A 12,162-nucleotide genomic window follows, 5' to 3' on the forward strand; every position below is an offset into this window, starting at 1 on the left:
ATTTTTAAGAATGGAATATCTTTTTTCCTTTAGAAGGATAATAGACTATTTCTGAATCTCTTCTAAAAGAGTAGTAGAAAGAATTAGAAGGATATGCCTCATACTTTTATACAGTGCATTAACTTTAGTGAGTATCTACAAAGATCTTTCACATTTTTGTGAGAGTACTTTAATTATAAGGAAGATACTTCTTTTGAACCAACATACATTTTGCTTCGGAATTTATCTACATAGAATTATCCCCAAAAATATTTTGGTTTAATTTATGAGTTTATGTGTAGTGGAAACTAATTGGATATTCTACTAATTTATATTAATAAATACAAAAATTTGTGAGCTGATAAATTATTTGTGTGTTGATACAGAAATATACACTAATAGAGGTAGAACTGACTGACTGGATTTCAGATTTTGAAATTCTGGCTAGATTCTGTATATTTTGCAGAGGATATGGTCTAGGATGTCCAAGAGATTCTGAGAGTTCAAGTAAATAAGCACTTACTGAATTGTAATTCATCATCAAGAGGTTTCAAAAAATCAGTGCAGATAGGCAGATCTGTTTAAAAACCTCAATAATACATGATAAATGGACACAGTTTTTGATTTTTAGCCCAGTCTGGAAGTCAAGGAAAAATGCTTAAAGGGGGGTTTTATCTGGATTAAATTGTGAAGACTAGACTATGAAGTTAGCCAGGTGAGAAAAGTGCTGAGGGAGTGTGTATAAGAACTAAGGAAAGTCTCAGAGAACAGTTTTCATATAAAGAAATAGCAGAGCCAAAGGAAATAGTGGTGGGAAACAGCATGGAAGATCCTTTTAGAAAGGAAAGGCTGTCTTATTTCAAAATTTAATTCTCTCTCTCTAGGTGCATTATTACAATGAAATGTTTGGTGTATGGGAGCCTTTGCTGGAACCCTTAGAAATTGATCAGACTGAGGATTTTAGGCCGTGGAATCTTGGAATCAAGGTATATTTGAAGTCTGAAAATTGTTTTTCAAAAACTGTAAATGTCCATACCACACAAAACAGTTCAATTTTAATAACAAAGTTCAGGTTTTCTCATTGTGAGCCTTGCCGCGTACTTCCCTGTGTGGCCTGTGAATGTAATTTTCAGACCCAAGACCAGTGCCTCCTATGCTAATGCAAGTAATCGTGTAACATTTATTGTGTTCTAGACACTGTTTTAAGTAATGTAGTTTTGCTTGAACCCTTACAGCACCCCTTTGAAGTCAGAGTTTTTAACATGTAAAGGAACTGAGACAAGAGAGCTTTAGAGCCTTCCCTAAAGCAGTACCTTCAGAGTGGAAGAGGTGGCTTGCAGTTCCGGCTGCAGAGCCCCGCTCAGAACCACCGTGTTAAATGCCTCTAGCATCTTCTTGTCGGTTGCTGTCTACCCTGAGTTTCCTTTGTCCTTAGAAGGGTGTACATACAGAAGAAAGTATACTGTTACTTGTTTCTCAGATGGATTGTAAATTTATGTAATCATAAGAGTCAGGACCCTTAGATGGATGAAATTGTGCTTCAGAGCTGGAAACTGAAGAATTGCTAGCATGTCTCCTCTCTAAATAATGATTCAGTCACCTGCAGACACATTTTCAGTGGTTGAAAGCCGGTTAATATAACAACAAAGGTTACTTGCTTGTCCAACTTTTTTGTATTAGATTACTACACGTACTTCGTACATATTTCAGATAAAGGATTGGATAAAGAAACTTCTTGGGTGTTTTTTAGGTCAGAATCTACCTGGGCAGTGGATCTGTGAATCGTAAAAAACTGGTAGATGGTGTTGATGCTCCGGAGTCGTAGGTTCTAGTGGCACTGTTCTGCAACTGTTTTTGGACTTTTTAAGTCCCTTGGTTTCTATTCTTTATTTATTCCATAGCCAATAAACCTAACTAATAAACCAAATGATTTTTCTTGTTCTGAATGTCCATGAGCTATCAAGTGTGTGCTTTTAAATTTTCATTCAAATGCTACATGCATTTAGTGATTTTAGGTTTAGGGTTTATTTTTCCTTTTGAATTGTGTTTGCCATTTTAGTATCACTGAGGATAAGAAGTATTTTTTCCTCTAATATTGCCCCTGTCCTGTGTGACCTTAGCTGGCAGATATCCAAGCAATTCCAGTAAGGCAGTGGAACTGATAAAACTTATTGTTGTCTCTAATGTTATTATTGGGATTTGTCTAGTTTGTTTTTTCTTTGCAAAATGAATAACGTGTTCCTAGGAACAAATTTTCCTTATATTTCTGTAATTTATGTGTCGTTTTAGATGAAAAAGAAAGCAAAAAAGGCCATTGTTGAGTCAGATACTGAAGAAGAAAATTATAAAGTGCCAGAATACAAAACTGTTATCAGTTTCCATTCAAAAGACCAACTAAACATTACATTATCCAAATGTGGTCTTGTAATGTTAAATAATTTAGCCAAGGTAAGAAAAGAAATTTGAAAACTTAAGTGTTGGTATACTAGTCTGAGCCTAAGCCTTTTTTTTTTAATTGAATAAAAAGTTTTTTATTAACTTATTTGTCATACATCCCTTAGTGTTATTGTCATTTAGTTTTCATTTTATTTACAATAACTCTTCCTTATTAGGCATTTACAGAAGCTGCCACTGGAGCTTCAACTGGCTTCATACGGGATCTAGCACCATTTATGATTTTAAATTCTCTCGGACTTACTGTCTCTGTTTCACCAAGTGATTCTTTTAGCGTACTTAACGTTCCATTGGCAAAATCATACGTATTGAAAAATGCGGAGAGTTTAAGTATGGACTATGTGGGAACTAAAGACAATGATCATTTCAATGCAATGACCAGCCTAAGCAGTAAACTCTTCTTCATTCTTCTCAGTAAGTGTTAAATTATTTTCCTGGGGCTTTAATTTCTTTTAAGTTACATTTTTTTCATTGCATTTTACTTGTATGTAGTATCTTACAGGTTTTTAAATCTCCTTCCAAATAGGTCAAGAACTTTGCTTTTTCTTTTGCAGGGCTTTGGTTGCTCGTTGTCACTGTATTTTTATATTCCAAATTGTGACTTTATCCACTGCGTTATCTAGGGCATGGTAGTTCACCATTTCATATTTTTGGGAGGAGAAAGATTTGATCCTGTCCTTACTCAGCTTTTTGTTGTTTTAACCACATTTTGTATAATTCAGTAATATTCCCCTAGTTTTACAGCCACGTGAATTCAAAATAAAGTTTGAAGTCATGAAAATGGCACACTCCATTGGTTTCTGGGTTCGTAAATGGTTTTTATTTTCTGCCTGTTGAGGTGGAAGGTTATTCTTTTGTCCTTTGTGATTCTCAGGAGTGTTTTGTTTTCATGAGAAATGAAAGTAAAAAATTCTTAATTGTCATAATATTTATTCATTGTGAAGTTACCTAGTCCCAAAGCCTCACCCACATCCCTTTCTGATACTCTGATATTTAAATAATTAGAAGGGAGGGAATTTGAAAGATTACTAGACAGAGGGGAGGGGTGCTAAAACTGATACCTTGTGCTTTCTCCTAGGCAGGAAATGTTGCTTAGCAATGGCTAGGTTTCAGGTGTTGTGCCGGCATTCTCAGTGAATTGCTCTCGTCAATTTTACCTGACTTGTTTTTGAACTAACATTTTGATGGAGTTTGGGGAGGGGTATATGTAAATAAATAATTCACACCCCCCAATAAAATGCAATATGTATATTAAATGTGTATAAAATTTTGTTTAATCAGGTCTTAGAAACCATAAGGTATCACAGGTTGTTGGAATAATGAAAAACTGAAATTTTGCAGCTACTTTGGTAATTGCCAGTGAGTGCCAGCAGGTATTAGGCTCTGGTTATTAAGACAGCAAACCAAAGATCAGTGTTCTTATATTTTATAATAATTTCTCTTGTTAGTTTCAAAACATATATTGCACTTAGGTTAAACTACTGAATGAAAATTTTTTTTAATTAAAAATTTTTTTTTGTTAAGTGCTTTGAAGGTTTTAGATGAATGCCTGGGAATGTATTGTGGCTTCTTAATATATCCCTTTGTATAGATTATACAAAGAAATAGCCCTTTTTTTTATAGTCTTATGTCTAAAAACTTTAGTGACTGTTATTTACAAGTTTAAGAAATTATCTGATATGTCTAGCATTTAACATCTAATTAAGATTAATATATGATTAATAATAAAAACTTTCCAACATATATATTCCATTTAGCACCTGCTAACCACTCTACTGCTGATAAAATCCCTTTAACAAAAGTGGGTCGACGACTATACACAGTAAGACACAGAGTGTCTGGAGTTGAAAGATCTATTGTTTGTCAAGTTGATGGAGTGGAAGGAAGTAAGAAGATAACAATTCGCTCCCCAGTGCAGGTACAAAATAATTTTTTTTTTTATTTGTGGGGTCATATTATACATATTTGTGTGTCAATAAAAAAAAAAAAGAAAGCTAATTACTACCAAAAGAATGTAAACTGTAATAGAAATACAATTAATATAAAAAAGAAGAATCATTACCAGTAATTATACTACTCTGGAATAAACAGTGGTAGGATTTTGTTTAATATTTCTTGTAACTTTTTATAGGACTCTTTTTTTTTTTCTTCAAGATTTTATTTATTTATTCGACAGAGATAGAGACAACCAGCGAGAGAGGGAACACAAGCAGGGGGAGTGGGAGAGGAAGAAGCAGGCTCATAGCAGAAGAGCCTGATGTGGGGCTCGATCCCAGATCGCCGGGATCACGCCCTGAGCCGAAGGCAGACGCTTAACCGCTGTGCCACCCAGGCGCCCCCCCCCCTTTTTTTTTTAAAGATTTTATTTATTTTTTTGACAGAGATAGAGACAGCCAGCGAGAGAGGGAACACAAGCAGGGGGAGTGGGAGAGGAAGAAGCAGGCTCATAGCGGAGGAGCCTGATGTGGGGCTCGATCCCATAATGCCAGGATCACGCCCTGAGCCTAAGGCAGACGCTTAACCACTGTGCCACCCAGGCGCCCCTATAGGACTCTTTCTATAAACTCTTTTTGGACTATTCTAAAATACCTCATCAATATTTTGTTTTTAGGTCTTTGTGGTATAATGCATATCCTTTGATTTTAATTAGAAAATATGAAAAATATTTATGTCTTTATTGAGGTCAAACTGATGTACAATAAACTGCATATATTTAAAGTTGATGATTTTGGACACAAAAACAGACCTGTGAAACCTTCATTACAGTGTACATGCTAAACATATCACCCCAGAAAGTTCCCTCTCTTCCTACTCCATTCTTAGATAGCCACTTACATGTTCTTATTGTATATTAGTTGCACAGTATAGAATTTTAGGTAAATGAAGTACAAAAAGGAGTATGGCTTCTTTCACTCAGTGTCATTTTACATGTATCAACTTTTGTGTATTAATATTGTGTGTAGTTACATGTTGTTGATTAGTATCTATTAAATGGATATACCAAATACTATTTTGAATGAATGTTTCATATATGCTATGAAGGTAAGGGTTGAGGTTTATGTTTTTCCATGTGGCTATTCAGTTGTGCCAGCCAACATTATCCTTTTCCCATTAAATTGCCTTGACATTTTGTGTCCCCTCCCCCCCAAAGTGGATTTATTTCAGAACTCTCTTTTTCTGTTTCATTGATCTCTTTATGCTAGTACCACATTGTCTTCATTACTGTTTTATCATGAGTCTTGAAATCAGGTAATACTTCCTTGTTCATTTTCAAAGTTGTTTTGGCTCTTCCAAGTCCATTCTATTTGCATTTAAATTTTAGACTTAGATATTCAGTTTTTTTTTTTTTAAAGATTTTATTTATTTATTCGACAGAGATAGAGACAGCCAGCGAGAGAGGGCAGTGGGAGAGGAAGAAGCAGGTTCATAGCGGAAGAGCCTGATGTGGGGCTCGATCCCACAACGCCGGGATCATGCCCTGAGCCGAAGGCAGATGCCCAACCGCTGTGCCACCCAGGCGCCCCAGATATTCAGTGTTTCTTACAACACTATGATTAAATTGGCATTTTTACATATTTCTGATTTTTCATTGCTAGTAGAATAACAGCTGAGTTTTATATTAACCTGTATTGTGCAACTTTACTGGGTGCACTTATTTGTTCTAGTAGCTTTTTCATAGATACAGTTTTGATATCTGCAGATAAAATTTTTTACCTTTTCCTTTCAAATCTGGATGTGTATTATTTTATTTTACTTTTACTTGACTGTTGCACTGGCTAGAACCTCCAATACAACACGAATAGGTGTTCTGAAACCAGGTGTTTTTGCCTTGTTCTCAATCTTAGCAGTTAACGGATTCACTCTTTCATCATTAAGTATGTTTTGACTTGTAGTTTTTTTGTAGATGACCTTTCTTAGGTTGAAAATGCTCCCTTCTTTTTCTAGTTTACTGAGTTTTTATCAGAAACGGTTGCTGGATTTTGTCAAACGGTTTTCTGTTTATTGAAAGGATTTAAAAAAATAATTTATTAATGTGGTGAGTGAGTTACATTGATTTGTAATTGCTGTATTCAATGACAGTTGATTTTTAATTTTTTAAATTAGTTTTTAAATTCCAGCATAATTAAGTACAGTGTTATTCAGGTGTACAGTGTATGATTCAGCAGTTCTGTACGTTACTCATTGCTCATCGTGATATGTGTACTCTTACTATCCTTCATGTATTTCATCCATCCTACCACCCACCCCCATTTGTTAACCACCAGTTTGTTCTCTATACTTGAATCTCTTTTTTTGGTCTTTTTTTCTTTGTTTCTTAAATCCACGTAAGAGTGAATCATATGGTATTTGTCTTTCTCTGACTTACTTCACTTAGTATTATACTCTGTAGATCCATCCATGTCATTGCAAATGGCAAGATTTCATTATTTTTTATGGATAATATTACATTGTTTGTATACACCACATCTTCTTTGTCCATTCGTCTATTGGTGGACATTTGAGTTGCTTCCATAATTTGGCTATTGTAAATAATGCTGCAATAAACATTAGTGTTTTTGTATTCTTGGGTAAATACACAATAGTGCATTTACTGGATCATACAGTAATTCTACTTTTCATTTTTTGAGGAACCTCCACACTGTTTTCCGCAGTGGGTACATAAGTTTGCATTCCCACTAAATAGTGCATGAAGGTTTCTTTTTTCTCCACATCCTGGCCAGCACTTGTTTTTTGTGTTTCTGATTTTAGCCATTCTGAGGTGTCAGGCAATATCTCAATGGTTTTGATTAGCATTTCCCTGATGATTAGTGATGTTGAGCATCTTTTCCTGTGTCTGTTAGTCATCTGTATGTCTTCTTCGTAATCTGTTCATCTCTTTAGCCCAGTTTTTCATTGGATTGTTTGTTTTTTTCTGGTGTTAATATGTGTAAGTTCTTCGTATATTTTAGATACTAACCCGTTACTGGATATGTAATTTGCTAATATCTTCTCCCATTCAGTAGGTTTTTTAATTCTGTTGACTATTCCCTTTGCTGTAGAGAAGGTTTTTAATTTTGCCATAGTCTCACTAGTTTAGTTTTGCTTTTGTTTCCCTTGCCTTAGGAGACATGTCTTGAAAATTGTTGCTGCTGCCAGTGTCGGAGAAATTATCACCTGTGCTCTTTTCTGGGATTTTTATGGTTTCAGGTCTCACATTTAGGTCTTTAATCCATTTTGAGTTCATTTTTGTGTATGATGTAAGAAAATGGTCCAGTTCCATTCTTTTTCAAGTAGCTGTTCAGTTTTCCTAACACCATTTGTTGAAGAGACTGTCTTTTCCCCGTTGCATATTATTGCCTCCTTTGTCGTAGATTAATTGACCATATAACTGTGGGTTTATTTCTGGGCTTTCTGTTCTGTTCCATTGATCTATGTGTCTATTTTTGTGCCAGTACCATACTGTTATTGATTACTATGGCTTTGGTATATCTTGAAATCTGGGATTGTGATAGCTGCAGTTTTGTTCTTTGTCAAGATTGCTTTGGCTATTTGGGATCTTTTTTGTTTCCATGTTAATTTTAGGATTAATCTAGTTCTATGAAAAATATTGTTGCTTTTTTTTTTTTTAAGATTTATTTATTTGACGGAGAGACACAGTGAGAGAGGGAACACAAGCAGGGGGAGTGGGAGAGGGAGAAGCAGGCTTCCCACTGAGCAGGGAGCCCAATGCGGGGCTCAATCCCAGGACCCTGGGATCATGACCTGAGCCGAAGGCAGATGCTTAACGACTGAGCCACCCAGGTGCCCCTATTGTTACTATTTTGATACAGCTTGCATTAGATCTGTAGATTGCTTTAGGTAGTATCAACATTTTAACAATATTTGTTCTCCCAATTCATGAGCATGGAATATCTTTCCATTTGTTTGTGTCATCTTCAGTTTCTTTTGTCAGTGTTTTAGAGTTTTCAGAATACAGGCCTTTCATTTCCTTGATTAAGTTTATCCTAGGCATTTTACTGTTCTTAGTGCAATTATAAATGGAATTGTTTTCTTAATTTCTCTTTCTGCTACTTTGTTATTATTGTGTACAAATGCAATAGATGTCTGTATATTGATTTTGTATCCTGTGATCTAACTGAATTCATTTATCAATTCTAGTAGTTTTTGGATGGAGTCTTTAGGGTTTTTTATATATAGCATCATGTCATCCACAAATAATGAAAGTTTTACTTCTTCCTTACTGGTTTGGATGCCTTATATTTCTTTTTCTTGTCTGCTTGCTGTGGCTAGGACTTCCAGTACTATGCTGAATTAAAAGTAGTGAGTGTGGACATCCTTGTCCCGTGCCTGGTGTTGGGGGAAAGCTTTCAGTTTTTCACTATTGAGATAATGTTAGCTGTGGGTTTCTCATTTATGGCCTTTATTATGTTGATGTATGTTCTCTCTAAACCTGTTTTGCTGAGGGTTTTTATCAGGAATGGATGTTGTACTTTGTCAAATGCTTTTTCTGCATGTATTGAAATGATCATATGGTTTTTATCCTTCCTTTTGGTGATGTGATATGTCTCTTTGATTGGTTTGTGAATATTAAACCACCTTTGCATCACAGGAATGAATCCCACTTGATCATGGTGAATGATTTTGTGTGATTCATTGTTGAATTCAGTTTGCTAATATTTTGTTGAGGACTTTTGCATCTATGTTCTTCAGAGATATTGGCCTGTAGTTCTCTTTTTTGTAGTGTCTTTATCTGGTTTTGGTATCAGGGTGATGCTGGCCTAATAGAATGAATTTGGAAGCTTACCTTCATCTTTAATTTTTTGAAATAGTTCGAGAAGAACTGGTATTAACTCTTCTTTAAATGTTTGGTAGAATTCACCTGTGAAGCTGTCTGATCTTGTACTTGTGTTTGTTAGGATGTTTTTAATTACTGGTTCAATTTCATTGATGGTAATTAATCTGTTCAAATTTTCTATTTCTTTCTGCTTCAGTTTTGGTAGGTTATATGTTTCTAGGAATGTCTACATTTCTTCTAGGTTGTCCAGTTTGTTGGCATATAATGTTTCATAATATTCTCTTGTAATGTGTTGGTTATTATTTTTCCTCTTTCATTTCAGATTTTGTTTGTGTGAGAGTGCTCTGTCTCCTTTAACAAGTCTGGCTAATGATTGATCAGTTTTGTTGATATTTTCAAAGAACCAGCTCTTGGTTTCATTGATCTATTTTTTTAAATTTCTGTTTTCTTTATTCTCTAATCTTTATTATTTCCTTCCTTCACTGGTTTTGGTTTTTGTCCATTTTCTAGCTTTTTTAGATGTAAGGTTATGGTTTTTTTTTTTAAGCATTTTTTAAAAAAGATTTTATTTGAGAGAGAGTGTGTGCACGAGCAAGGGGAGGAGGAGAAGGAGAAGGAGAAGGAGAAGCAGACTCCCCACTGAGCAGGGAGCCCGATGTGGGGCTTGATCCCAGGATCATGACCTGACCTGAAGGCAGACACTTAACCCACTGAGCCACCCAGGCACCCAGGTTATGTTTTTTTTTTTTTTTTTTTTTTGAGATTTTTCTTGCCTCTTGAGGTAGGCCTGTATTGCTGTAAAATTCCCTCTTAGAACAGCTTTTGCTGCATCCCAAAGATTTTGGACCTTTGTATTTTCATTTTCACTTGTCTCCATGTAATTTTTGATTTCTTGGTTGACCTGTTCATTGTTCTTAGTAGTATATTATTTAACCTCCGTGTATTGGTGTTCTTTCCAGATTTTTTTCTTGTGGTTGATTAGTTCCGTGTTACTGTGGTCAGAAAAGATGCATGGTATGATTTCAATATTTGAATTTATTGAGACTTGTTTTATGGCAGTCTGTGATCTGTTCTGGACAGTGTTTCATGTGCACTTGAAAAGAATGTGTATTCCGCTGTTTTATGATGGGATGTTCTGAATATATCTGTTAGATCTATCTATTCCAATGTGTCATTCAAAGCTCCTGTTTTCTTGTTGATTTTCTGTTTGGATGATGTATCCATTGATGTAAGTTGGGTGTTAAGGTCCCCCAGTATTGTATTACTATCAGTTACTTACTTTATATTTGTTAATAGCTGCTTTATGTATTTGGGTGCTCCCATGTTGGGTGCATAACTATTTACAGTTGTTAAATCTTCTTGTTGGCTTTTTCCATTTATGATTATGTAGTGTCCTTCTTTGTCTCTTGTTACAGTCTTTGCTTTAAAGTCTGTCTGTCTGATGTAAATGTTGCTATCCCGGCTTTCTTTTCACTTCCATTTGCATGATAAATGCTTTTCCATCCTTTCGTGTTCATTCTGCATAAGTCTTTAGGTCTGAAATGCTTCTGTTGTAGGCAGCATATGGATGGTTCTTGCTTTTTATACATTCCGTTGCCCAGTGTCTTTTGGTTGGAGCATCTAGTCTCCTACATGCAAAGTCCTTAAATAGGTATGTACTTATCACCATTTTTTACTTGTTTTACGGTTGTTTTTGTAGTTCTCGATTCCTTTCTTCTCTTGGACTTTTCTCTGTTTGCTGACTTTCTTTAATGATACACTTGGAATCCTTTCTCTTTTATTTTTCGCCTATTACAAGTGTTTGATCTGTGGCTACCATTAGGTTTATATGTAACATCTTATGCTTGTAACAGTCTATATTAGGTTGATTGTCTCTTAAGTTTGAACCCATTTTTTTAACCTTTTTTAAAAGCACTAAATGTTTACTCCTCTCCTCCCTACATTTTAAGTATGTGGTTTCATACTTTATGTTCTTCTACATTGTGAATCACTTGACTTATTTTTATAGATATACTTAGTTTTACTGTCTTTGGTCTTCTCTTACTCTTCCTTATGGTATTTCCTTCACACTTAAAGAGTCCCCTTTAACATTTCTTATAAGGCTGGGTTACCAGTGATGAATTCATTTAATTTTTGTTTGGGAAATTATCTCTCCTATTCTGAATGATAGCCTTGCTGCATAAAGTATTCTTAGTTGCAGGTTTTTTTTCTTTCAGCATTTGAATATATCGTGCCATTCTCTGTGGTCTGCAAAGTGTCTGCTGAAAAATCAGCTGATAGGCTTATGTATGTAACTGTTTTCTCTTGCTGCTTTTAAGATGTTCTTTTTATCACTATTTTTCCCATTTAAATTACTGTGTGTCTTGATGTGGACCTCCTTGAGTTGATTTTACTGGGGGCTTTCTGTACCTTCTGGATCTGCATATCTGTTTCCTTCCCTGGATTCAGGAAGTTTTCAGCTCTTATTTCTTAAAATAAATTTTTGTCCTATTTTCTCTCTTTTCTTCTGGGATCCCTGTAATGCATATGTTATTGTGCTTGACCTTGTCAGTGAGTTCCCTTAACCTATTCTCATTTTTAATATTCTTTTTCTCTCTCCTGTTCAGCTTCGGTGCTTTCCATTGCTTTGTCTTCCAGATCACTGATCTGTTCTTCTGCTTCCTCTGATATACTATTTATTCCTTCTAGTATATTTTTAATTTCATTTGCTGAGTTATTCATCTCTGGTTCTTTTTAATGTTTTCTGTCACTTCGTTTAGGGTCTGACTGAGACCCTCCTCTCTTTCCTCAAGTTCAGTGAGTATCCTTATGACCATTACTTTAAATTCTCCATCAGGCTTATTGTCTCCATTTTATTTAGCTCTCTTTCTGTGATTGTCATGTTCTTTCATTTAACCTATTCCCCTGTCTCCTCATTTTGTCTAATTCTCTGTGTCTGTTTCTGTGTGTTAAGA

At 35.2% G+C, this 12,162-nt stretch overlaps 1 protein-coding gene across 3 annotated transcripts in view; it reads left to right on the forward strand.

Moving 5' to 3' along the window:
* VPS13A (vacuolar protein sorting 13 homolog A) overlaps positions 1-12,162 on the forward strand; it is a 226,192-nt gene that overhangs the window by 136,273 nt on the left and 77,757 nt on the right. For all 3 annotated transcript variants that reach the window (XM_045781058.2, XM_045781059.2, XM_045781060.2), the window contains exons 42-45: positions 864-965; positions 2,269-2,427; positions 2,592-2,847; positions 4,191-4,351. In XM_045781058.2, coding sequence (XP_045637014.2) covers positions 864-965; positions 2,269-2,427; positions 2,592-2,847; positions 4,191-4,351 — 678 coding nt within the window. The remainder of the gene's footprint in view (positions 1-863; positions 966-2,268; positions 2,428-2,591; positions 2,848-4,190; positions 4,352-12,162) is intronic.

Source organism: Ursus americanus, chromosome 34 (genome assembly GCF_024610735.1).
Source record: "Ursus americanus isolate L20-20 chromosome 34, mUrsAme1.1.p, whole genome shotgun sequence".
NCBI lineage: Eukaryota > Metazoa > Chordata > Mammalia > Carnivora > Ursidae > Ursus > Ursus americanus.